General features: G+C 33.6%; 3 protein-coding genes across 6 annotated transcripts in view; 1 reads left to right on the top strand and 2 right to left on the bottom strand.

Annotated features, from left to right (window-relative positions):
• Positions 1-14,714, bottom strand: part of Duox (Dual oxidase) — a 45,090-nt gene extending 30,376 nt beyond the window's left edge. Inside the window, exons 1-2 of one of the 2 annotated variants that reach the window (XM_053753570.1) lie at positions 14,493-14,714; positions 8,952-9,025 (exon numbers count right to left, since the gene is read on the bottom strand). In XM_053753570.1, the coding sequence (XP_053609545.1) occupies positions 8,952-9,012 (61 nt within the window). In that variant the 5' untranslated portion in view covers positions 9,013-9,025; positions 14,493-14,714. The remainder of the gene's footprint in view (positions 1-8,951; positions 9,026-14,492) is intronic. The other variant, XM_053753571.1, reaches the window with a different exon arrangement.
• A 1,580-nt stretch (positions 14,715-16,294) lies between these two features.
• On the top strand, positions 16,295-18,353 carry LOC128674778 (transcription factor 15-like). Of its 2 annotated transcripts, none has more exons than XM_053753673.2 (4): positions 16,295-16,621; positions 17,366-17,496; positions 17,810-17,901; positions 18,125-18,353. In XM_053753673.2, the coding sequence occupies exons 1-4, from the start codon at positions 16,482-16,484 to the stop codon at positions 18,167-18,169; spliced, it is 408 nt and encodes a 135-aa protein (XP_053609648.1). In that variant the 5' UTR covers positions 16,295-16,481; the 3' UTR covers positions 18,170-18,353. The 2 variants fall into 2 exon arrangements, with proteins under 2 accessions (XP_053609648.1, XP_053609647.1); XM_053753672.2 differs by having other exon boundaries at positions 16,299-16,621; positions 17,363-17,496; positions 18,125-18,351.
• A 551-nt stretch (positions 18,354-18,904) lies between these two features.
• The window catches only part of LOC128674657 (integrin alpha-PS1-like), a 77,200-nt gene continuing 70,205 nt past the window's right edge, over positions 18,905-25,899 (bottom strand). For both annotated transcript variants that reach the window (XM_053753385.2, XM_053753386.2), the window contains 9 exons: positions 25,495-25,872; positions 25,170-25,365; positions 24,776-24,927; positions 24,322-24,572; positions 23,793-23,895; positions 23,249-23,384; positions 22,778-23,070; positions 22,180-22,404; positions 18,905-21,605 (listed from right to left, as the gene is read on the bottom strand). In XM_053753385.2, coding sequence (XP_053609360.1) covers positions 21,369-21,605; positions 22,180-22,404; positions 22,778-23,070; positions 23,249-23,384; positions 23,793-23,895; positions 24,322-24,572; positions 24,776-24,927; positions 25,170-25,365; positions 25,495-25,872 — 1,971 coding nt within the window. In that variant the 3' untranslated portion in view covers positions 18,905-21,368. The remainder of the gene's footprint in view (positions 21,606-22,179; positions 22,405-22,777; positions 23,071-23,248; positions 23,385-23,792; positions 23,896-24,321; positions 24,573-24,775; positions 24,928-25,169; positions 25,366-25,494; positions 25,873-25,899) is intronic.

Below are 25,899 nucleotides of genomic sequence, written 5' to 3'. Positions count from 1 at the left end.
GCTTGTCTGCTTGTTGGGTCATTAACTATATCTATTCCAAATTTCGAAAGGATGAGTTATGAAATTTTAGATGTAGACTTTTGTATTTTATTTTATTATGGACTTCTGAAAGATAAAGTGGTCGAACAGAACACAAGTGATGCAATAATCTATAATGATGATGAATTGCAGTCATTCGCCTCACGTATGCATTATATAAAATACTGACTATCTTCACTACGATAATTGCGATCTTCGAACTTGATAAGCGTAGATCATTCAATAACCTATAATCGTACAACATATAAATCAGTCCGTTTACTTTATAAAGGTCACATATCGGTCCTATAGCGAAAGATTAACTCCGATCTTAGATTGTAAATGCACCTGAACTGATATATATTAATAACACAACATTTTTGAGATGCAATGAGTTTCAACACAGTTTTATCAGACAATGATCTGATTTTAATTAATGGTTGGTGATGTATAACAAGTTTAAGTATATGAAAAATAAATCTTTATCTATATCAGTTACACTTCTATATTAGTTTCAATGATAGATGAATATGAAACTTGTCAATAGATAAAATCAAATCAAGCAAGTACCTTGTGTAGGTACTTGCTTGATTTGATTTTCTCTAGTGTTCAACACTACGTCTTCAAACCGCGCCATCCTCATCAATCAACAAACATTTTAAGTCAAAAGGTCAACGTCGAATGGACTGGTGCAACTCACCCTAAAAATATCATGACATGATGCATTTTTTCTAGTACCTTCAAAGACACCCAACAACTTTACGGTTAAGTTGTATTTATCTTCCAAAATCAAAACAGATCTTGATAATTCAAAGTTAATGATGTCATCGATCGCAAAATGAAGCTGTTGCAATAAACGGAGCTGTCAGAGCCCGCTGCTGATTACTAGTGGGTCATGTGGGTGTATGTAGTGTGAGAGCTGTCAAGACAGGCCCACTTTCATAAATTAAATTAGTCGTTATAATATTTATATTGTCATGTAACATTTTGATAAATATTTGTTTATATATGATTTGCATTATATATCTTACTACTATTACGCTATATATTTGCGTACGCGTATACATTTTGAGTTGTTAGTTATTTTGATACTAAAAAGTAAAAGTTTATTAAATATATCTGTGAACTAAATGAGTCTATTTTAATCCTTGACCCCGGGCTAATTAATCTGCGACGTCACAGCACAGTTCCAAATGCAACAGGGAACATGCAAAGATAACAGAGAGAGATTCTTACATCCTTATTCTTACATATAAAAACAAGGTCCTTTGCGGCATTTGTCTGTCTATCTATTTGCGACAAACTCAAAAGTTTTATGCAGTTTTCACCAATGGATAGTGTGATTCCTATGAAATGTATATAATTTATTATGTTGTTATCGAGCGAAACCGGAAGGCATATTAGATAAAATTGTTTTATGTTGATGTTATTTACAGAGTATTTTGAACGTTTATTAATTATACATACTTATTTTGTAGAACAAAGCCCAGAGGCAACTTCTGTACTAAATATAACTATTAATGGATACTAAAAATATAATTAACTAATAATAATAAAAACACATGCCTCTTCCGGCATGTTTGACTAATAGGTCTAGTATCTATACTTGATAGTGGTTCAACTAAATGTTTCTTCAAACTGCAAAACACAGATTCTGATATTGTTTATATATTTAATAATGGTGTGAACAAAGTTAAGACACAACTTGTTCTGCAACGTTTTTTATCTCAGTAGTAACTTAAATAAATAATATATAATTAATATATATAATATAGGATATATTTCTCTGTACTTTTTGACGAAGCTTGTTATGGTGGATATATTTTTGTTGATCTTTATGACGAAGCATGTTGTGGATACTCTTTTGATTTATATAATAATTATAAAAAAAGAATCCTTTTACAAAGATGATATTTATCCCTACTATTATACTGCAAATGCGAAAGTATGTAGTGGTGTAAGTTTGTGCTGATGTTTGTCATTTATGCCACATCTTTTTTTTATTATTTTGAAATAAAATTTTAATATAAGTATCCTAAAACAATATTTAAACCAGTTTCATCACGATATCCCCAAGGGAAAGAAGGGCGGAGATAGTAATAAATAAAAATATGCTTAAACAACAAATTATAGATTCATAAAAATACAAGCGACTTGTCAATAGGTCCTTATTAGAGCAACATGACTGGTATGGTTGTGGTGCTTCATATATTAAAATGAATAATATTTATGTGTCTTATTATAAAAGTAAGGTTAACAAGATTGATTATTCCAATTAGCACTATACGATTTTATGGAATATAGAAATGGTACAAAGCAATTTTAATTGAAATCATATGAACATAAATTTTATTCACAGAATTACTTAACTTGGCACGGTTAATTATCAATTAAGAATAATGTTGTAAATGCATGATTTACTACTTAATTGTTCTTACATATGATAAAAAAAGTCCCACTCAAAAACTACCGGACGAATTTATGTATGATTATCACCAATAGATTTAGTGTATAATTTATTGTGGTTTTGCCTCAGTTCAAGATACTAATATTGTCATCGTGTGTGTTTCAAAGAACCGGATGTAAAGTTAACACATTATCATGGATTGTATCTACAGGTACAGTTTATTCAAATTAGTTGCTTATTCGTAAATTTTCACCATTGCGTATTGCAAGTTGCAAGTAGTGTTACTTGTGAAGCCGACTGTACAGCCTAAAAGCTTATAATGCATGCATGGTGACAACAAGGTTATTGCAAATCCGGTTCGTGAATTAGTTAAATCACAATATTAAAATGAATCTATAAAAACTGATAGCTCATTCAACAGAAATGGATCAACCACAAAAACACCAATAAAGTGTAAAGTTGCCATCCACAGTTGTAATGAGATATGATATGATATTGTATTTTATTTAATGCGAAAAGACGCGGCGGTTCCTAGACTCCGGCGCTCTATGGCTGTAGAAACCGAGAAATTGGTTCCATGAGAAGGAAAGAGATAGTAAGATAAATTATGCAAATCAGTAGAATTACATAAAAAATATATAAAATGTTCTTTTTGTTTATTTTTTACCATGTGCTTTATTATACTATTGTAAAAAAATATATGTAAGAAACAATAATAGTAAGCCGCTATGGCATGATCCGCATTATATACACTGGTTTAAATATGAGTTTCTTTCGACAATTCTTCTCACTTGATAAATTACTATATTATACAAAAATTTGACATCAAAATTGTGCCCGTGAAGGTTTGGAATTTCTGAATAAATGATTTAATTGAAATACTGTTTAAACAGTTTACACTCGCAGCAGTGGACGAGTTGCCTTATCAAGTGTTAGCACGAGACTCACAAGTTCCGCTTCAGCACAAAAACAGGTCCGGTATCCTCAACTCAATTTATATATATAATTCACATGTGTTTTTGCACTAATAAAAGTTTTTAAGACAGAATGAGCTCATGCAATTTCGTATAGAGCAAAATAATTAGAAGGAGGCAATTATTTTTTTCTGTAGCTAACTGCCGACCCTAATAACATAAGGATTTTAAGATGACCTAATAAGAATGATAAAAATAACCGTATTTAAACTGGGATTTGGTAAGGAACAAGAAGAAGATTTTATACAATATTTGCACATACGAGTACATAGAGAAGAGAAGTGTTGATTGATAACATAATCATGGAAAACACTTCACACGGAAGTACATAGTTACATCTGTTAACAAGGTTTAATCAATGCATTTGAACATATAAATAATTGTAAACGTAGTGTGTATTTATGCAATATTATAGCATGCTTTAACAGTTGGCAGTCATCTTGATTGCTTGGCAACGTGACTGCACTGTCTTCTTATAATAAAACACTCAACAAATTTCGCGCTCTTTTTTTTCTAAGTACATAAAGTTGAATGTAATTTTGATTTTAACTAGTTTATAAATGAATACGTATATTTGTTTCTATTTTTGTTGTTTTAGTAGGGAACAGGCTGTAGAGGTTTATCAGTTATTGTCTGAGAAATAATAAATAAAAAATGTATATTAATATTCGTTATTAATAAATTAATATATATATATATTGATAGTGATGAAATATACCAAATGACCGGAGTTATTCGACATCGTGATCGCAATAAATCAGGAAGTGTTACAATAACAATGACGATTCATTAGTCATTTATAACCACAAGGATGTTCTGAAGACGTCCTTACCCAGTTTCCGAGTACGCCCACGTGGCAAACGTATCAATACGTACTCAAATTAAGTCAACTTGTATTTTAATATATTTGCATAAAAATACAAAGTTATATATGTTACAATTAGCTTGAGCTGAGTGAAAAATGAATTTTGCTTTAATTTTTTTTGATAAAAAATAATAATATGACATATTACCAAAAATCGACTTATTAATACAATAACGTCTTTATCCCTGAAGCCTAGAGTTGCGAAACTCGTTTAGCTTTATGGTAGATTGGTAGAATTGAGATTAAATTGTGACAGGTTGCTGGCCCATCGCCTATGAGAAAAATCTCCTGTTTATGGCCTTTTCTCCCGATTGATTTTACAACCTGCGCGGAAAGAAAATAGTTGGCACATTTTATGTTTTTCTTTCACTCCCAGACCAGCATGTATGATATATAACTATATATCATACATGCTGGTATCATGCATTCATATAAGTAACTACTTATATGAATATTTATTTGGATAATACGAAATGACTACTAGAACATCTCTAAGCACATACAATAACACGCAGCTGCAACATAACTGTTACTTCTGAGATATAAAAACTTGTATATTTAATAAAACGCGAAAGTTTAAATTTAGTTAAACAGTTACATCGTTTGTGGTCTCTCAATACAATGACAGAAAATCAACTGAGATTCATAGTATGGGCTTAAATAAATAAAAAGAAATTCCATAAAATTAAGAACGACGTCGCGAATTTTTATAAAAATTCAGTTAGGGTGAAGATGTCAAGCAGTTCGGTGATTGCTAATTGACATCGTCGCCAGGGCCGAATTCTTACGATCCGTGTCAGGGCCTCCAACACGCGGAAGCACGTTTGTATCAACATGTGCATGTTTCGTAATCATTCCGTTGCTTCAGTGCACAATTCGATAAAATATCAAAGTAATTTGTTGTGACGGTAAATTATTCAATTTATTTTCCGAGTAGTATGAGTATATCCAATAATATGTGATTACTAAAATTAACTATTATGTGCAATCACGGCGCGAATTTTCGCCCATCGTATGCCCGGAGTTGCGTTCAAATAATCGAATAAGAATAAAATGCAACAACGGTGAAGATTGAGCACCGTCACAATGATCTCACTTACATAGAGTAATAGGGATGCCGAAGGCACCGCACGGCCTTCATACCACTTTCACTGTCGACGTGCCTGTTGCGACTAATTTGGAGCGTGCGTGCCACTCTACACGATTGATCGCAGGAGCAGCCGGAAATCTCACAGATTTGCTTCACTTTTGTTATTTTTATCTCCCTCATCTTCGCATGTTCCCGGTTGCGTTTTTGGCTGTGATACCTTGAAGCCCGGAGTTAGCGTCAAAAATAACTTTAAAATTTTAAAGATTAGTGATTATACAACCGGCATTGTCAATCCTCCTTGGAATCTCCCTTCCTATCATCTCCCTAGACTAGGTGTCCCCTAGTCGCCTTGTACGACATTCACGGGAGGATATGGAGTGGTCCTATTCTAGGGCGAAACCACATATACACCATAACTTCACTTTTGTTACTTCTTTTTGAAAATCTCTAAACTATACAGAAAATCCAACAGCCGACTCGCTGTCGTGGGAAATAAACCTATTGTGTTTGGAAAAGCCTGTGAGTCTATCAAGAAAATGTTGAATAATTTGTATGCAGTACGAGTACATTATATACCGATGGATAAATTCCATTTGCTAGAATTTATCAATTTCACATGAATAATCTTATATGAAAAATCTCGTGAAAGATTTAAATATTATATTATGCAAGTTACATAGAAATAAATGTGCGCGTGTTTCCCGAGGGCCCACTTCTACTGAAATTGTACCAATATATTTAAATATATTATGTAACTATACACTATTTTAATCGAACTCCTTAGCATTAGTGATATTTAAATGTCAGAAATTGGTAGGTTAAGTAGGGAAACTGTTAGAATATAGTTCCTTACGAATTATTGCAAGTTAAAAAATAAAATTGATTAGCGGCTAGACTATATGCGCAATACTGAACTTTATTGCTAACACAAGAAAATAAAATTCGAAATCAACAAATAACAAATTATTTGGATATCGTACTAATTTTAGAAGACTTGAGCTGTTTTTAACTTAAGTAATAGGTTAGTCAAATCTATTTTAGCAATTTGTTCGAGCGTTAAGATAATTGTGTTAGATCAACTTGTTCGTTATAAGATATGATTTCCTAAAGTGAAGGCAGATGTAATTAGATAATGTGGTGTCATTTCCTACTGTCTCAAGGGTAAGCTACTTAATATTTTATTAGTTCAGACAGGCTTTTAAAATAATTTATGGGAACACTATTTATTACGCCGACTTATTTACTTTTTGTGGAACTGAATATTTTTTATCTGCCACTGTACTGGTGGCAGAAAAGGACAATATTTTATTTGCTAACACAGAATTTATATTTATGTGGAATTTCGAATATGTAGTAATTTGACCCTTGCAACTGCTTCTCGACATGAAATTCGCGCAGCGATTTTTATATTTTAAAAACATACCTATTGTTTTGTTTCTTTTATTCAGCGGCAGAATATAAGAGAATGAGCATGTCTAAGCGAGTGAGTATCATAGGAATATGATCTCAAACGCTGACGAACCACCTTGACCTGTCGGAAACGGAAATGATCTCAAGGTCGCGGGGAAATGTTTGGAGTTTATCTACCTTATGTACGCCGCCGCCGTAATGCCAAATCTACGTCATGAAATCTAGTTCGAGTTATTTGCGAACGGGATGTTGGAGAGAGAAATACAAAAACATTACATAATTTTGGACAGTTATTTAAAATGTGGCCTGTGGTCCTGTCTTAAAATATGACAACACCCGTGGATATCGTATAAGGCGAATATGGGAAACATATCCATAACTGCTTAGCTGATAGGCATCATTAGCATTCCCAAAAAGAGTTTCCCTAGGTGTCACGTGCGCGGCTGGTTGTATATTGATTTTGGATAAATTTAATTGAATATTTTTTACACTTACCCTAGGCTTTGAACCTCACAGCTCCGAATGTAACCAGGAATAAGCGAAGATGAGACTCCTTTTAATAATGTGTTTTCTATTGTGTACTTGAATTGAGAAAATAGGCAAGACGCAATGCTAACAATTTATTGATTTAAGAGATTTCCAACGTTCCACGCGTTTATGTAGGTACTAATAGTAATTAAGTTGGTAATGTTTTACATAAAAATTCCATTAATTATTTTTACATAGCGATCTTCGTTCACACGATCAATTACAATTCATATTCATATATATATACCTATATGGTAAATATATGATTATAATATTTTCTTAGTTTTAATATTTTTTAATAATGTAAATTTAATATAAGCACGTACTAGTTCTATAAAAAGTATTAAAACCCCCTTTGCACTATCTATTTATAAAATATATTTATTTTATTTACAAAATATATTTTTTTTTCTTAATTTAGGTTGGTATTCAATCTATTTTATTGATTAAAATGCCTTTGTCTATTTGTCTTTGGATAAAATAATTTTGTTTCACACATTTTACTGCATGTACACATCATGTACACATCATGTACACATCACCCTTTCTATCCTTATTGCCATTTTCTGTTTGGTCCATAGATTTGACTGGCAGAACCATATGGTCTTAAGTCCACCTATTGTTGACTGTTAAAATTATTCAATGAAGTTTAAACTGCAATTAAGGTAATTACCTTCACCGCATCGTATATATAAAAGCACCGTAACCACATGACTGTACATATCTTAGCTAAATAAAATTTGTTTGGTATTGCAAAACCTTTAATTAATGGAGTCATGACAAGATTGCTAAATACGTGACCAATCAGCACGAGGATGGTTGCATTTGACATGAACCAGTCCACATCCTCGTCTACACACGGACAAACTGTCATGTATTTCACGTATGAACTTTACTGGTAAGCCCTGTAGCCTTGGATAGTGTATTGTACCATTTGTCATTGAAATGTACCATTCGGTAGTATGAAGTTCCATTATATGATATCGGGCAATGGGACTGAATTTTTGTAATTCATCGTTCATCATTCATTTGTAACTCCCTCATCTGAGCGTTTTCCCTCGTTTATTTGTCAGCCGTTTTTCAAATGTTTAAAACTATAAATGAAACTCGACTCAAAATACTTCTAAAATAATAAATTTACTTGTGTTACATCCGTATGGTGTTGTCAAGATGTAAAAATTAAATGAAGTAGATGAATAACCAAGTAGTCAAGTATTGAAAGGAGATCCGTTACGTATAATGATTGCAAATTATATGCGTGCCGATAATATCAGTGACTTTGACTTATTGGTTCATTGTTGACATGTCTGTAAGAATATTTGACGATGTATTCTTTTCTGATATTAATTAAAATAGATATTTATTTAGTACTTGGCAAAGTGATAGAAAGTAAAAAAAATACAGTAGAAATTCCCCATTAATGGTAATTTAGGTTCGACGTACCTAAGGTCCAGCACCATAGGTACGTCGTAGTCAAAAATACTACTGAAAATACTACTTTATAAAATAAACTTTTACATATCCCTCTGAAGAAAGATTATTTATCCGCACTAAAATAGATTCATCGTCTGTACGGAAGAGTATGGAGTCATGGAGTGTTCCTGTTTTACTCGCTCGCACTACCCGTCAATGTGTTTGGGTTAAAAAAGTTAAACTCACCTGGGTTAGCAGCACACAGCACGAGCGCAGACGCTAGCGTAAAGATGCTCACGCGTAGCATGTTGCGTGATTATCTGCAATAATTTCACAGTGATCAGCGATTCGCCATGCCCTTGCGGCTGCGATTAGCCCAAATTTGCTGTTTTAATCGCGGCGACGTGAGAATATAGATTTAAGATATATAATTAAGTGGTTTAAGTTGTATTTTTGTTAGTTTAAAAAAACGAAGCAAGCAGAAGTTGAGGTCTTGCTTTGCTCATGATACTATTTGAGCCACGACTCAGTGGATAAAATTTATGTAAAATTCAGCACCTATATTATAAAACAAACCTAACAGCCAATGAACTCAGGATAGGCTGCCGACGAGGGAACTCCTCAAAAGTTGCACGATCATGATTTTTTAAAAATACGAGATGAATGTAATAAAAGATTGTGTCAAAAATGACAGTTTTGTAAGAAACTTAGCTCTTCGTTCCGTTTGTTCGAAGTCGACACTTGAAGTAGGTACTTGGTAACAATTTTTCCTTTTCCTGTCTTTGTTTTTTCAAGTTTGTTGTTGCGATTCCGTTCAATACGGAAATTATATTGACAACTGCCGCTTTGCCGCTTTTGAAATGGTATGTTTGTAGGTAAATGCGGGTATTGATTAAAATGTGTGGGAAGGGAAATCGTGCTTGAATATCATGCTTTGGCTATCCTTTACATTATAGAAAAAGTAAATGTGATTCATGAGTTATTAAATTAAAGATAGGCGCCGAAGTAAGTTTTTAAAAAAAATGTAGTTATACAAAATACTTCGATACATAATTGAACAACATAACTTGATGTTAAGAAAGTCATTCCTAAATTTAAAACTTTAAATCCAACCTCTAAATTACTAAGTAAGTAAGACGTTGTAAGTTAAATTTAAGTAGTAAATATTACTTTTCATAATGATGAGATTGGATCAGTCTTCAAATATTTCAAATATCTTTTTAAATTGACGAAATGCCAACGAGATAACAAGCCAATGATTCACGATATGACTGATACTCGGGTCGACGAACTTAATTCATTCACAGTTCAAGTTTTCGCGGAAGTTCGTACAAGTCGCAAGCCTTGCCCTTTACACGGTGCCTGCACTTATTTGATATCATTAAGTTAATTAAGTAATTATAATAACATCATGACGATTTTATTGCATATACTTCTATGAATATTTCATGCCATTAGTGGAATGGAGGAAGATTCTTAGCTATGCTAATTTTTACACTAAGTAATTGCACGTTTTATCTGAAGCGGTGGTGGAGTAATGGTTAAGACGTCTGCCTGTGAACTAAAAGGTCCCAGGTTCAACTCCTAGATACTCGTGCCATATGAGTTTGTATACCAATTTGACTCATGTATAGTAGTTTTAATCGACCATCACTTGCATTCAGTGCAGGAAACCATCGTGAGAAACTTGTATGTGAAATGGATAAGGCAAACCATTCATTATTAGTGCCAATAAAATTGTGTGTGTTTCATTCCACGTAATGAACACGACCCTCAGTCATGAGGATTACGACTATGAAGAGAGTTTTATCTATTATATATTTTAGTTTTCTGGATTTAGTATATGCGAAAAGTTATTATACACATAATACAATTTGCGAAAGTCTTTACGTTGGTGATGATGATGATGACTTTTGTTTGTATCATACAAACACTAGTTATCCAGTAATAATAAATTTAAATATTTCATCGGTATCATAGGTCTAATAAGTAGATTCTACAACATGGACCAACAAGGACACGAAGATGCAACGACCGAGCGTCTGGCTCTCATGTGCTGTTGTGCAATGAGATTCGCCGACCGTTGTGGACGCAATATTTGTTATGCCAGATTATTTTGTACAATATTTAAATATTTTCCTGTCTTAACAAATTTTGTTTCCAATTTCGAAGATTATTTTTTATTTTCTTCCTAAAAAGTCCGGCAAAAACAATAGGAAAATACTGGACCAGCATTATTGCGTGATATTATATTTATTAAATAAATCATCAATTACATAACTGATACTTTACAATGTTTATCACTAAAGAGTAAAAACTACTATTTATTTTTTTAGTTACCCAAATGTTATTAGTTGAATAATTACTAACATGATACAAACTTTTCAGGTGTTGGCGTGTAGGAAACAATATACATTAATACAAATCTGACAGCAGTACAATCGCCAATTAGAAGATTTATCGATTTCGATTTGGTTAATATTTATATTGTTCACAACAACCGAAATTAGTATATTACCACCGGCCAACCTTCGCGTTGCATCATTAATTATGGCAATTGTATTATTTGAATAGTAAAATAGTCCAAAGCAAATTACTCAAACTGGTTTGACGGACTTCTCAAGATGGATCCGATAAGCGTCGGATAAATAAAATAATAGGTGGTCTTGTATAATTGCGCTTGGGCAACCAATGATTTGACCCATTTGCAGGCAAGGCCGTTACCAAATTACAATCGTTGTTCAAAGCTACGATATCTTCAGCGCCATCGGCTGAGAAGCCTTATTTGATTACTGCGATGAATCTGTCGTGTCGACTATACTTTTACCTTTGTCTCTTTTGTGCTTGAATGGGTTACACAATGCTGTCATTGTGTAACCCATTCAAGCACAAAAGAGCTCAGTCAACAGCAATAGCTCAGTTTGAAAAAAATCTTTTTCTATTTTGTAGTTATTTATACTTAAATAGATTAGTAATAAAATATATATCTATTTTCATCCACAACCACAAAAAAGTAAAAAATACAAAAGAATTTCATTCGAAAGAAAGTGAAGTTCAAAAATAAGTGATTGTTGAGAACTGGTTCTAGATTTTAAAAGGATCTGTACGGGTTACCAAAACTCACCATACAGATATTTTTTGCATACTTACTAATAACGACTTATAAAATAAGCAACAAAGGACTTAATATACGAAATTGCATAACTACTTCAACGTCAAAGTCTTACCTTATATTATTTTACTAAATGTAAATTCCAGGATCTACCTCGCGGAGATTGTTGTATAGCAGCTGTTTGTATTACGCGAATTACTCAATTTTAGTAACTGCCTGCTTACATTTACTTAAAAGGTCATTTCGAATGCTTAATGATGGACAGAACAAATTATAAACTGAAAGAAGTATATTTATTATTTGGAAATACATCTTGCTAGCTATTTAATTTAGAAAGTCGATATGTAAATAAAGAATGTTTTGTTATACGTGTCGTAGTTTGAAAATGTTTAATGAGATGAAAAAAGTCATTAGATTAATAATCTGATGACTGAAGTTTCGCTTAGATGTGAGTGCTGTTTAAGTAAAATGTTGCCTTAATTACTGCTTTTAGAGTGGGTAAAATCGATAGACTAACAGACGGCAATATTCATATTTAATGGTTAAACACTTCTCTCTATCGAATGAATCTATAAAAGGTACCAGAATAAAAAAATATACTTATAGTTTCCTATTCACTTAGCATGGACAAGACAATAGATGCAATTGTGCTATTAACAAACGTCATTTGACCTAAAAGTGCCATCTTTAGTTTCATTGCAAAATGCCTCGTTTTAAAGTTTCATACATGCTTGAAGAAACCGAGTCTGAACTGTTCAGTTATTATATTATTTTGTGTCCAGGTATATTGAATTAATTAATCTTACTCATTTACTTAACTGATAGAAGGGAAACATATTTAAACGATAATCTACTACGATCGGCTGTCTATAATAATAATAATAGACGATTAACATGGAATTTTTAATTTCATATGGACTAAGTTAGATTTTTCTTTTTTGAGATTGGGCAAAAGATAGAAAGAGAAGTATTTACTTTTAAGAGCAAGGACTCTTTCTATCTTATGCCTATTTCAAATATATTTATATTGAGGAATGGCATCTTGAGAATGGTTTATATTACACCCAATATCTTCCCAGTTTATTCCCGAAAAGTGCATTATAAATCCAACTTTAACTATTTTTTAGTTTTGCCTTTTTAATTTCTTTGTGTGTATTGTTAGCACTAAATACACTCTTATCTAGGTATCTATCTACAAGATCAAAGTAGAAAAATACCTGCGTAGTTATAATTTTAGGTTAATGGAACAAAGTGGACGCTCAAGCTACTGGCTGATGACGAAGTGAAGTAATTATGCGCGTTGTGATAGGTCGTTGGCAGGATATCGACGCTGCAGATCCTTAATGACTCACGACTGCAGCCGGATGACAATTGTCAGGTGAAGGTACCTTATACTTTACGAGAAGGATGTATTACATGATAGATGTAATACTGTATGTCATTGTATCGCGAGAGTGACCGAATACAGGTTTTTCCAACTTAACTGGTGAGCCAAAGCAACCTATCTGGAGGTCCCAGTGCGGGCAAATATCAGTACTTGTGATCTTGTGTTGTGATCACTAATAATTCTCTGCGGTTCTATAATATGTTGTGCTCGTTTCTGTGTTTATGTCCATCGAACTTCCATGATGTATATAGTAATCCATTGAATTAATTTTAAATTTACTAATCAAAACTCCCAGTCTAATTGAAGCCAAAGGGCTCAGCTAGTAAAGATAACAGTGAACAAGTTGAAGTTTTCGTTAGTTAGGTACTCGACATCCTTGTGATATCAATCATCACGGATTTCCAGTTTATCATCAGTGACGCGCTGGTGCGCTATAATTTCGTCACTATTTTATGTGCCCATGATTACATTTGAATGTAGTTATATGGAAAAACGTAAGATAAATTTTATTGTTATCCGGTTCAAAGGAACTTTATTTACCTATCTTTATTACTATTTAATGATCAATTAAAATATATTAATTGTTATTAATCAGTAGGGCACAAAGAAAAATTAATATGGTTGAAAAAAAAATACAAATGACATGAAACTACTAGCATTGGCAAATCTTTTTGTATGTGATCTGGTAAGCGGAGGCCTTGTAAGGTGGTAGTCTTAGTATAGTAGTTATTATTAGGAAATAAAGTCAATATATTATCATCATCATATGAAATGTTAATACGAATATACAGAACGGTAGAATTAACAAAATAAAGGTTAACTACGTAAGATAAAGGTATTAAGATAATGAAGAGTCCAATTTAGTAATTGTATTCGTAGATAATTGCATATTAATATTATAATAAATCAATAAGTAAAAAAAAGCATTCACATAACAAAGCCAAATCAGCTGATTCGACAGTACGTGCCAGGCTCAACCGGTCCTGCAGATAACTGTACACCGAACTAACTAATAGTACTAACAGTTACATGAAAAACCCATTGTGTGTAGGTACGCACGGAAGATGAAGATGCTTAACTGTCATTTGCCGTTGCGAAACTTTGACAAACAATTTTCTGAGGCATTTGAATTTAGAAGTAAGACAAAACATGAGCAGTGGACATCAGTGGGTGTCCAACATGTGGTCGCGTCCTTGCGTTCACCACGAGACAGTGTGGCTAGTGGGTACCTTATCACGGATGTCATCGTCGAACTTAGGCTAAGTTTGAAAATGTAAAAATCACTCACCTTAATTTCAGAAATTGGGGATCATAAGCATTGTCACTTGATTATCCATCAACAGTTGTTTAAAAAATATGTAACGTTCGCACTGTTTACGGAGCGAAAGCGGTTCGTTCACGGAAGTGTTCGCGGCGCGTGGAAGACGGTCTGCGCGCGCGCAGCGTGGGGTTAGACTCGAGTTTGCGGCTGAGGTGTCGCCAGGAGAAAGTCTCGGCCGTGACGCCGGCCGCTGGTGGGGACGTGACGTTGCTTGCAGCACCTCCACCTGATGTTGTACAATATGGGAATCATCTTGCTTGTCTAACCGGGCTTTTCTATATTAGATAACATTTGCCAAGTTTTGGTAATAACAATAATCTTTTATGAATTATTATAAATTGTATAGTTTAGTTTCGTAATATTACTCTGACAGAAATAATGCGTGTTTGAGTAGTTTGTTGTTCGATTTATGAATATTCAAAACCACACTTAGACGATTACGTAACAACGAGCCTTATATGATTTCCAAATAACTCACTTAACTTCACCAATTGCTAAAAAGAATATTATCCAAATGATAAAAATGTGTTTATAGAATACAATTTTTTTCAGTATTTCTATTTGGTCTACGTCGCTATTTATCTTCGTCACTAATTATAACAATATTGAATGAGGTCGACGACGCGTTTAAATTACCAATTAGTGGGGTTCCCACGACCCTCTCCCCTGAGACGCAAATCGAGACATGCTGCTTAAATCTCGGTTCCCATGTCATTGTCTTTGTGTTCTTAAAGCAAAAGTACATATTTATTAAAAAAATAATATTTGTAATGTTCTCTCTTTCTACCTCAGTGTTTCCGGTTATACTATTTTTTTTATTTATATTTATCTTTGAAACTATGTTATTCAAATTCTATGTTGTTGTTACAAAGAAACGTATAATTTGGAAGAAACATATAAATTGGAAAAAAGTTGTTGGTTTCTTGCATTTTCTTCAAAAGGGTACGTAACAACTTAAGACAAAAATCTGTAGACTATATTTTGATATTGATCATATGACTGACGCAATGGACACTGAAAAAATCATCAAATTCATTAAAAATGTTTATTGCGGTAGTTAGTCTAAACTAACAGAGACAAAACACTGGGGGCAAACCGATTTTTACATTCTCGATGACAACTGAGCCATTGGGCGCTGCAGGGCCGGAATCAGGTTAATTTTAAGTTGAAATGTATTTATGCTATATTTGTTTTTACATTTTAATCAGTTGCATTAAAAATGTTGCATGAAAATATTTCTTTTATTATTTATGGTCCTAACATTTTGAAAATTAGTCCAATAACTATCAAATTCACATTATCCTTTATTGAACATTATTTCTATCTGTAATAATATTCAATAAAAGATTTTGTATAGAAAAATATAATTAAAATATAATATAACTAAAAATTGAAATTGGGGAAAAAGAGTACAGTGATATGCAAAATGTGGCCTTATCGCTGTAAGCGATTTATTTTAGGCAAGTTCTGACATGAAAAAAAATCTTGAAGAGGAAAAGTAATAGTACCTGATCGAGATTCATGAAACTTTAAATGTTTTTTCTGCTTTCCACCAATAAACGCATTTATGACAGAATATCAAGACTCTTGACTGTGTCTAACATACCTAATCTAATAATTATGCCACGTATAATAAAGCATGATATCTAAAATATTCCCAATTCCGCCCCATCATGTCCGGGAGCCATCTGTTTATACAATTATCACTCGAGAGCTGCGTCAGGGCGCGCGCTGTTCTTCTTAAATGACTCCTTCATGAGCGCTATCCCGCTGGTACATATTAGCTACTCCAGACGCTCTCCGATTAGTGTGTGTTTAGCTGTAGCTTCAGCATGTTCCACTTCCTTGAAAGATCCTGGCTGTTAAGAAAAAAATAAAGTAAAACGGAATTGAATTCAGAAAAAATAAACAGTTAACTCTGGATTTAGAAATAAAAAATAATAATTCGAAATACCTATGGAAAATTATTTACAATATCACAATGAAGGAAGTTGGGAACAGCAAATCTTTACAGTGACGTCATATCAAAGTGTAGAAGTTCCTTCGGCAAAGCAGCGGTGCCAGGCGAATGCGCGGGAGCGGGATCGCACGCAAAAGTTAGTATTGATAACTTTTAATGTACCTAATGCTTGTATGTCTTCACCACCTCATCACTTCACATTAAACTATGATGTGAAAAAGGATTTTAATTTCTTAATTGATGATATTGTTTTAATTTGTAAAAGCCCAATTTACATATATCCATGCAAGTGCATTTTCTGTGTTTGTTAATAGGTGCATTTTGATTTGCCAATTCCTAATGTGACGTGTAGTTTCCGTCTTGAAATAACACCACTCCATATTAATCCATGAATGTCGTACTTACGATGCGACTAAGGGACGAAAACAGCTTTAAAAGCTGATAAAGGCAACAACAGGCAAACTGGATTCCCAAAAAGGGCTGACATCAGGCAGGCGACTGGTCACAAAATCACCGCCGAATATTCAAAATTTGAAGATTAATTTTTACACCGAGGCTGGACTTTGGAACGTTACAGCCGTGAATTAAACTAGGAACACGCAATAATGAGAGAGAAGTTTCTAAGACAAGCTTTTATTTATTGCCTTAATGTTTGCTTTTCTTTTCAAATTCTTGGTTGAGTAGAAGAATCTCTTTCGGGATAAGACTTTTTTACTGCCTTTCTTTGTATGTGTTTTCGTTGTACAATAAAGAGTTTCCAAACAAACAAAAAGTTAACAATATGTATATGGATGTAATTTTTTGATAAATGTGATGGTATTTTTTGATAAATGCAATTGGTCAATATAATTGTTATCAAAATACCTTTCTATCTAAGCAGTGTGAACCTGGCCTTCAACACGCTGCGACTGCTGATCCCCACGGAGCCTCCCGACAGAAAGCTTAGCAAGATCGAGATACTGCGCCTGGCTGGCAGCTACATCACGCACCTTGGGAACCAACTTTATACCGGTGAAATTTATCTAGGCATTGAAGTTGAAAATGACGGAGATAATGATATTGGACATCTTCATATTCGATACCGCACGGCAGTACCAGGGACGCTTCTCTCAATAGAATATTCAGGCATTAATAGATATTCAGGCATTTTAAGCATATACCGATCTGGCCATTTTTGCAAACCCTGGGAGCCACTTGGGAGCGTCGTTACTGTTTTGGCTGTACGGTCTATGTGACTGTCGAAAATTACAAAAAATAATACCTATGTACAAATGGTGGACTTAACGCCTTATGGATACATAATTGTTTTTTTTTTGTTTTACAGGTGAAATGTCACAACCGTGTCTTCAGAATTATGAAATGGAAAATAACAGCAGATCTTTATGTACTTTCTGTTGGTCGGCGGTGAAAAAAGATGTGGGTTAAATAATTGTCTTCTGCCTCGTCTGTCTGTCTGTTCGCTTAGTATAAACTCAAAAATTACTGCTACTTTTCATGCGCTTTTCACCAAAAGATTCTGAAGAATGTCTAGTGTATAATTTATTATGTTTCGAGCGAATCAGAACGGACCGCTAGTGTTTTATAATTCTTAAATAGCTTTCAGAAATAAGATTTTTCTAAATTATATTATCTTTTTCAGAAATCTACGGCGCCCGCTTGCAATTACTACAAATCTTTGTATTAGAACGTGATTATAGATCCTATTGTGACCCCAATAATGTGAATGTTTAGTACACACTTACTCTATGTAACTAGTCTGAAATTATCAAATAATATTCACTTGTAATTAATGTTGAAGTACTTACATGCTTAGGTTATATTTATTTGATGTAGATTTTGACAATGATATTTTGTAATAAAAAAAATTAAGAAACCCACCTATTTTGTTTGAAAATAAACCTTTCATAACAACAGCGCCCTTTACGGCTGTAATTTGTCCCCATTAAAAGGGCCCTCACGGCTCACTAGCTCCACCACCATTTTTTCATGGATATCTTTTAATTTATAGCTAAAACTAAAAAAAAAATACTACAGGAGATTTATTCTATACTAAATAAAGGATTTTATATAAATAAGTATTAGTAACAGTAATAGTTTTCCATTATAGAAAATGTAGCCAAAATTTACCATTTCAGTAGCTACCGTTTTCTTAAAAGTAAATTGTGACAATTTAATTAAATAGCAATACTTTAATACTTTTTAACAAAATCAACTATCAAATGGAGAAGAATTCGTTGTAATTTTCGCTAATAAATAAAAGAAAGAGATAAAAAATGTGACGGAGGCGCTAGGGTGCGGGTTGGCCCACTCATAAATTAACTTCTCTTATAGGCATAGAAGTACATTCAGGCATTTAGGGTAACTTCACATAAGTTGACACTTATTATTAGAAGGAGCAAATGTAAGTAAAAAAAACATATTTCTTCGAATGGCACGATTTTATTAATATTTATAATTATATTGGAGGTGTATGTAAGGAAAATATTAAGTATTATGAATAAGTAGAAATAAATCACAACCAGTGTAAAATAGGTGGCATTTATTATAATGCGATACGTCTCAATCTTATGTTGTGGTTATTTATTATGATTCTTCATTTAATGCTTTCAAAAATGAGACCTGACACTTAATTTATATTAAATAAAAATAAAGTTTTAAGAGTTCCAAGAGAATAAGACAACACATCTCGACATTACCTAGCCTCGAAATTAGGAAATCATAAACATGGTATAAAGTAATTAAGGTTCCAATTTCAATATGAAATCGTGAATATATAGGTAGGTTCTCTTTAAATTATGAGTTTTCAGACGTATCAGCAGTAATATTTATAATCAAAAATTTGAGAAATTCCTTGGCAGTGCTTTCCAACTAGTATCTTGTGTTATCAACATGGATCAAGTATAAAATCTAATGAATAATAAAATATGTACAATATAAAACCTACGTTACAATTCCACATAATTTACATCTTTACATTTAAATAAGTAGTATAAAGACTGACACGAAATGCATTGTTTTGTGGCAAACATTCGTATAACATTAAGTCTATGTAGTAATTTCATTATGTTACAAAATGTTATATAACATTTGTTGTTGAGTTGCACCGACATCTTTGACGTTAACTTTAAAGTGCGCAGAAAAACGCTAAGTTCGCCATTTTGTCTAAACGAAATCGCGCACGCCGATTAAAATCAACATCATATTTGACAGTTCAACTCACCCTTATCTTACAACAACAAATTCTATATTTTTGTGACTTCTTTATTGGGAGCACATTAGATGCAACAACAGATAGGTGGGCGTCAACCTATAATGCACCAAATTCCTTAAAAAGGTACATCTGTCATTTTATTCAGTCCTAAAGTCCTTGTCAACATTTTTATTGAAATTTCTAGGCCATACAAACCTATATTATTTTGTAATAATTATATAAGATCAAATTTTTTTCGTAGCAGATACTTAATAAAACTAACCAATTTCAGAGCTGAAAAATTAGGTATTTCATTATCTGATTTAAAAAAATCCAATAACAAATAAATAGCTAAAAAGCATGCTTCTATGTTTCCCACTAAGATATTTTTTTTTTGGTGGTACAAAATGGGAATAAAATTATCCGTAGCTGCTGAACTTGACGCCACAGGTCCATACAAAACCCAAACCCCTTTATAGACAAGTAATAGACAGGCCAAATACTCAAAACAATTTGTAGTTAGTAACTAATATAATGACAATGACTATTGGGCTATTAGTGGCAAATGTCACCTTACATTTCAGGCTCGTATAAAAAAATAATCTGTTTTAGTTTGAAATACTTTTCTGGGATTGAATTATAAATCATATAAATCGTACTTAACACATTTCATTACGTTCTCGATAAAATTAAGTAATGTAAAATTAAATGACTGTATGTAACTTACATACATAATGTAAGCTAATAATGCTAGATGCTCAGCATCAAACTTGAATCTAAAATTATTTAAGTACTTTCTACACAATAACAGCATACTTCACCATTAACATGGCTTCATAAGTCGATCCTTACATGTATGTTATAAAATACCTATTATTTTGTGACTAGTTTAAAGCCTAGTCGATTAAGTTACGCTATTTATAAATAAGTAATATTTACAGAAATATATTATATTCCAAGTTAATATGTTCATAAATCATCGATCTTGGGGGATATATCTCTATTTGTAATTTAAAAACAATTTATTTTTCAAATATAAAAAGGTAATTTCGATAAATACAAAATGACTGATAGTGTTGACATATTATACATATACCTATAAAAACATAAAATAGAAAACAAACTTATCCCCGAAAATTATCATACATTTCCTAAAATTAAATCAATACAAATGCGTTTTAGCATAACATATCGTTCGCGACCAAACTTCAACAAAACAGTAGAATCTGTTCAAAACAACACATACATACAATTTCCTCTATGAAGACATCACAGTCAAAAGACGTATAAATTACTAATTTGTGTAGCACACAAATCTCTGGGGGATATGTTGGATGGATAGCTATCTGATAGTATTCATGATAGAACAATATAATAATTGATAGATAGAATATTTTCCTAGTACTGGACTTTGGGACTAACCAAAACTTCGCGATAAACCAGCTGTAAGTAGCTAATACTGAAGTAATTATCATTTTAATTTCGACAATGTTATTTATATAGCTAGATTTTCCCGAACTATCATATTAAATCATATCCAAATTGGATTGTACCTGATATGTACATCGAAATCATAATATACTCGTACCAACATATCTCCCAAAAACTTCACTGATCTTAACAGAAATGTACTTACACTCCACAAAATTTCCTAAACTTGTGTTCCGCAATTGTCCAACACAAGGGGCTTTAACTATCGATTCCCATTCCTATTCCTATCGATGAACGGACTCGATTCATGATTGTTCTTCTCCAAATTCCCCGACAGTGTGGGGTCGGGCCGACTTCGCTTGAAGAAGCCGAGCTTCCATAGGAATATTATTAGTAGCACCAGAACAATTAGTCCAATGATCACTGATATTATTATGACCCATAGAGGCACTTCAGTCGGCTCACTTATCTTCAAGTCTGGGTATGCGACTGTCTCCACCTGGAAAATTAAGTCAGGACCATCTAAATAAACATCAACAAGTATGGCCTCCCTTGGTAATATCTCCCTGGGATACGAGTATATGGGAACATAAAACGCGTTCCATTTTCCATGCCATTTTGTTTCTGATTATTTTGGCAAATTAAATAAACATTCCTACAGACAAATCAATCGTTAGACAAAAAAAGCTGTCAGCAAGAAAATAACTTAATTGCTAAATAAGTATTTGGGAGAAATTATAGCCAGATTTCACGATTTTAAAATCGATGGACTAAAAATACAAGACTGCAAAATGAATCATAAACTTGAACTGTGACTTATGTCTACCTTGAGTCTTGTCAAGGTTTATCAGGGTTTTGGTCTCAAGACGTTGATAATGAATCTTTAGCCATATTTAGAATTCTGAACACCTAAAATCTGGTACCTAAAATCTAAACGATGTAAAGGAAATTACTGGCAACAACTGGGTAGTGATGGCCCATGATATAGATGGTTGGCGTAGACGGACGGAGGTCTATAAGTACTATACCCAGCGATATATGATGATTATAATGAAATGAAGAATTCTACTGACCGTAGCTTCTGTGTCGAACGTCCCAGTCTGATGAATATTATAATGGTCAGGGATCTCTATGGAAGCCTTGGAGGCGATGGTGACATGTCCAACTCTGGGGTAGTCTTCCACCAGCGTGGAGTTCCAGAGCCGCGCCTTGATGGTGACGGTGACCTCCTGGCGCCGCGCCAGCGGGTAGATGATGCACTGGAACTTTATACATTTTGCGGTCTTCTTGTCGCAACTCTGCAAGAGGAAATAATAAATAAATAATAAAACATTTCAGATTATTTCATTTTCAAAACACGATTGATAATTTATTTCAAGGTCACACTTTTTATTTACTTTTTATAAATAATTTAAATCAAGACAAAAGCAATACAAATGATAATAAAAATAATAAATAAAGTGGTTTCAACGCACGATTCACAAAGACTATTCATAGGTCCGCCAGATAATTCTGTTTCAGGTTTTAATTATATCACGAACTATACAATACATCCCTTAACATAGGTATTTTTTGTATTCTTGAATATTTCGCCATATTCATGGACACTAATCTTATTCTTAGCCAAAATGTTGTTTACAGCCATACCACAAAACTACATCACCAACTTACCATATTCTCTACATGTTTCCTCTGGCCGTCGTCAGTGTACGCCGCAGCCTTCACCACTTCGTCGGCATCTCTTCTCCTCCTAACTCTATTCTCCACACTAGAGTACGTGAACGCTTTCCTACTCTCATTGTATCTCTTGCTACTAGACCTGGCACTCAATTTGCCAGATCTGGAACTCAGAAGAGGCTCCATTTTCAAGTTTTCCAGCAAAGGTTCCGCAGAGCCTGGCCTGGTTTTGAGTTTAAGAGGGTTGAGTTGGTCTTCTGATGGGAAACATTTTCCGTGACTATGCCCTGGAATTTGAATATCCATTATGAATATCACATGATCATAAAAATAACATCCAATTGTAATAAACTGTCAAATTTTCTTTCACTTTCTTCTTAAAGAAGCATCGCCGCAATGTACCGTTAGTGACTCACAAAAACATTCACCTAGTATTAGTAAAAACTATAATATGTTTTCCCTCACCGGTTTCTTCATCAATGGCCGTAATGTTCTCCAAGTACAGTAGCCATTTTCCTTGCGGCTTATCAGACTCCACCTGATGTGGCCACGATATCATCACTTGGACCGCATTCACTCTCCATCTTCCTTCGTTGCTAATCTGGAAATGTTTATGGAAGGGTTGGAATTGAATCTATTTATGGATTAATTAATTAATATTAAAAAAATGACAATTTCCTTTAAGTAATCCCGCTCATAAGAATGTATGGAACACTACAAAGATGCAGCTATTAATTCTTTTAAATTTCTAGTTATTAGATGTGGAGAAAGAATTATCTAAACTCAAAAAACATTTGGCCACTTAATTTTTTTAATGTATGTAAACCTTAAAAGACGTAACCTACGTTGAAGTTAAAGATGTATGCCAGCCTGTGGAATATAGTTTTTCCACCTGCAGATAGATCGTAGGATAATAATTAAGTATAGTAGTAATAATACAGATGTGGCCACGTTTCAAAGACTTTATAATAAACTGGTAATAGATGAGCATATTGATGAATGTAGCGACCTGGTACTTGTGCACGATGGCGGGTCCGATGTCGTCGAAGTAAGTCATGGCCGACTCGCCCTTCACCTCGCCGCCGTAGAACACCTGCTCCGGACGGGCCACGCTGCGATATATTAGAAAAAGTTTTTAATTATTGAAAATATAAAGACATCTTACCTAGTTTTGAAACCGTAAATACCATCAAGCGAAAAAAATGTTGTAAGCACAGCATGTTATAAGATTTTCACTTTGCGGTAGATTGAGATTATCTATATCGAGCTCACTGTACTTCATAGCGAATATGTCAAACAGCGAATCTATCTTAGTATGTACTTGCTTAAGTAAAAAATCTATGAAAGTAATAATATGGATACAAACAAAATGGAGAATTCTCAACACTGAAATCAAATCGTTTCATAATGAGTTTAAAATGGCCATAAACATTTTCTAACTATTTAGTTTTGAAAGATTTATGATTATCTGAAAATGATTTTGTTTAAGCTATCTATACTTTATGAATGAATGTACTTATAGTAAAATTCAAACTCACCCATGTATCATCAAGTCAGCATTCTTGATCACAATAGCCCTGACTCTAGCTGGAGTCTTCCCGGGGTATATCTCCTTGGAGGTGGAGTTGGCCCACACACTGAACTCCACTTCCAGGTCACTGTCCTCTAGGGCCCGCGCATCGAACCTCAGGATAATGGCTGGAGTATCTTCGAGCTGACGTTTGAAAGGGTTTTCTAATAAGCAGCCTACTGTAGTTTTGTTAACGCTCGTGCAGATTACATGCTTATCCTGAAATCATATGAAGACTATATCAGCATTTGATTGACTTTATATTTGATATAATAGTATATAATATAATTATTATAATAGTAAATTTGAGAAGTACATTATGAAAAAAACTGACTAGGTTGGATTTATTAAACGACATAATAGGACCATCTACTTTCAGAACGGTCTGTTGTTTAGAGAAGAGGGATGTTAACAAAACATACACTAATATTGGCAGCAATGTAATGCAGACTGGAGCTATGTTGCACAAACAGCTGCGCCTCGTACGCGGAGTCTCCGTAGTTGTCCACTCTCACCGCTAGTTTTACTTCCTCTTCTTCGCCAAGTGTTAAGGCATATGATGTGCCGTCATCAGCTGGAAAATTGGGTTTCATAAAAGTTATTATGGATAGTTCTCAATTTCATACTTTAGGAGATATAAAATTGTGTAAAAATCGGCAATGACTTTGCTAATCTAATAAGTCTAAAACGTGTGTATTACTTAAATTATCAATCTCTCAAAATGTAGATTAAGGATTTTTTATGGGTGAGACTTACTTACCCTACGGTAAGTAAGTACCACCGATCTATAACAAAATGGCTTCACTTCAAACATACCCTTAGGCAACCACAATGTAGGATCTACCACCAGGTCGCTGTGACAGATGCCATCCTCCCCGCAATCATTGAGGAAGTTCGCTGTGAAGGTGGTGGTGGCGGTCGCGTTCAGCACTGGGTAGTCGTCAATGTTGGGCAGAGTTCCGATTGTGGAGTATGTCGGCTGTACGTGTTGGAGTTTGAAGGTGAGCTGGATCTGGAAATTAAAAAGTTGTGAATAAAAGTAAATTTTATCATTTCTCTTGATATGAAAATTCTTTGTCGATGTTTAGAATTTTTTTTACACATTTTTGTGGAATCATGATTTATGATGAAAAATACTTACTTTGATAGGTGTTTGGATATCTCTGGTATTGTTTTTTAAATAAGCTATATGATCTGTACAATGTTCAACGTTTTTGCCCAAACTAATACTTTTATTCACGATACTCGTCTTTTCACTATCGAAAAATATTCTTGAGAATTTCTTTTCCTTATTGAACGTTTCAGCTTCTATGACGTAATTGAGCTTATGTATTATGCTCTGGGTAGATTTGACCAAGGATATGATAACGCTGCAAGCTTGGAAGTGGAAACATGTGTAGTTCGATGTGGGATCCTTATCACAGCCTTGTTCTGCTGGATCTATATTTAAAATCTTGGCTGGTACAACCCAGGTCTTTATATCAATGATAGGTCTGGCGCGAAGAAGCGCTACGCTGCTCTGTAAATTATTAAACATATATTTCAT

This window comes from Plodia interpunctella, chromosome 13 (assembly GCF_027563975.2).
Source record: "Plodia interpunctella isolate USDA-ARS_2022_Savannah chromosome 13, ilPloInte3.2, whole genome shotgun sequence".
Taxonomy (NCBI): domain Eukaryota; kingdom Metazoa; phylum Arthropoda; class Insecta; order Lepidoptera; family Pyralidae; genus Plodia; species Plodia interpunctella.
Note: the sequence above shows the minus strand (reverse complement) of the source record. Positions and strands in the feature narration are given on the sequence as shown.

Coding starts and splice junctions, on each gene's coding strand:
- LOC128674778 (XM_053753672.2), top strand. CDS start 16,482: ATGGAAAATTATTTACAATATCACAATGAAGGAAGTTGGGAACAGCAA. Junction 16,622..17,362: donor GAGCGGGATCGCACGCAAAA/GTTAGTATTGAT, acceptor TTTCTATCTAAG/CAGTGTGAACCTGGCCTTCA. Junction 17,902..18,124: donor GGTCGGCGGTGAAAAAAGAT/GTGGGTTAAATA, acceptor TATCTTTTTCAG/AAATCTACGGCGCCCGCTTG.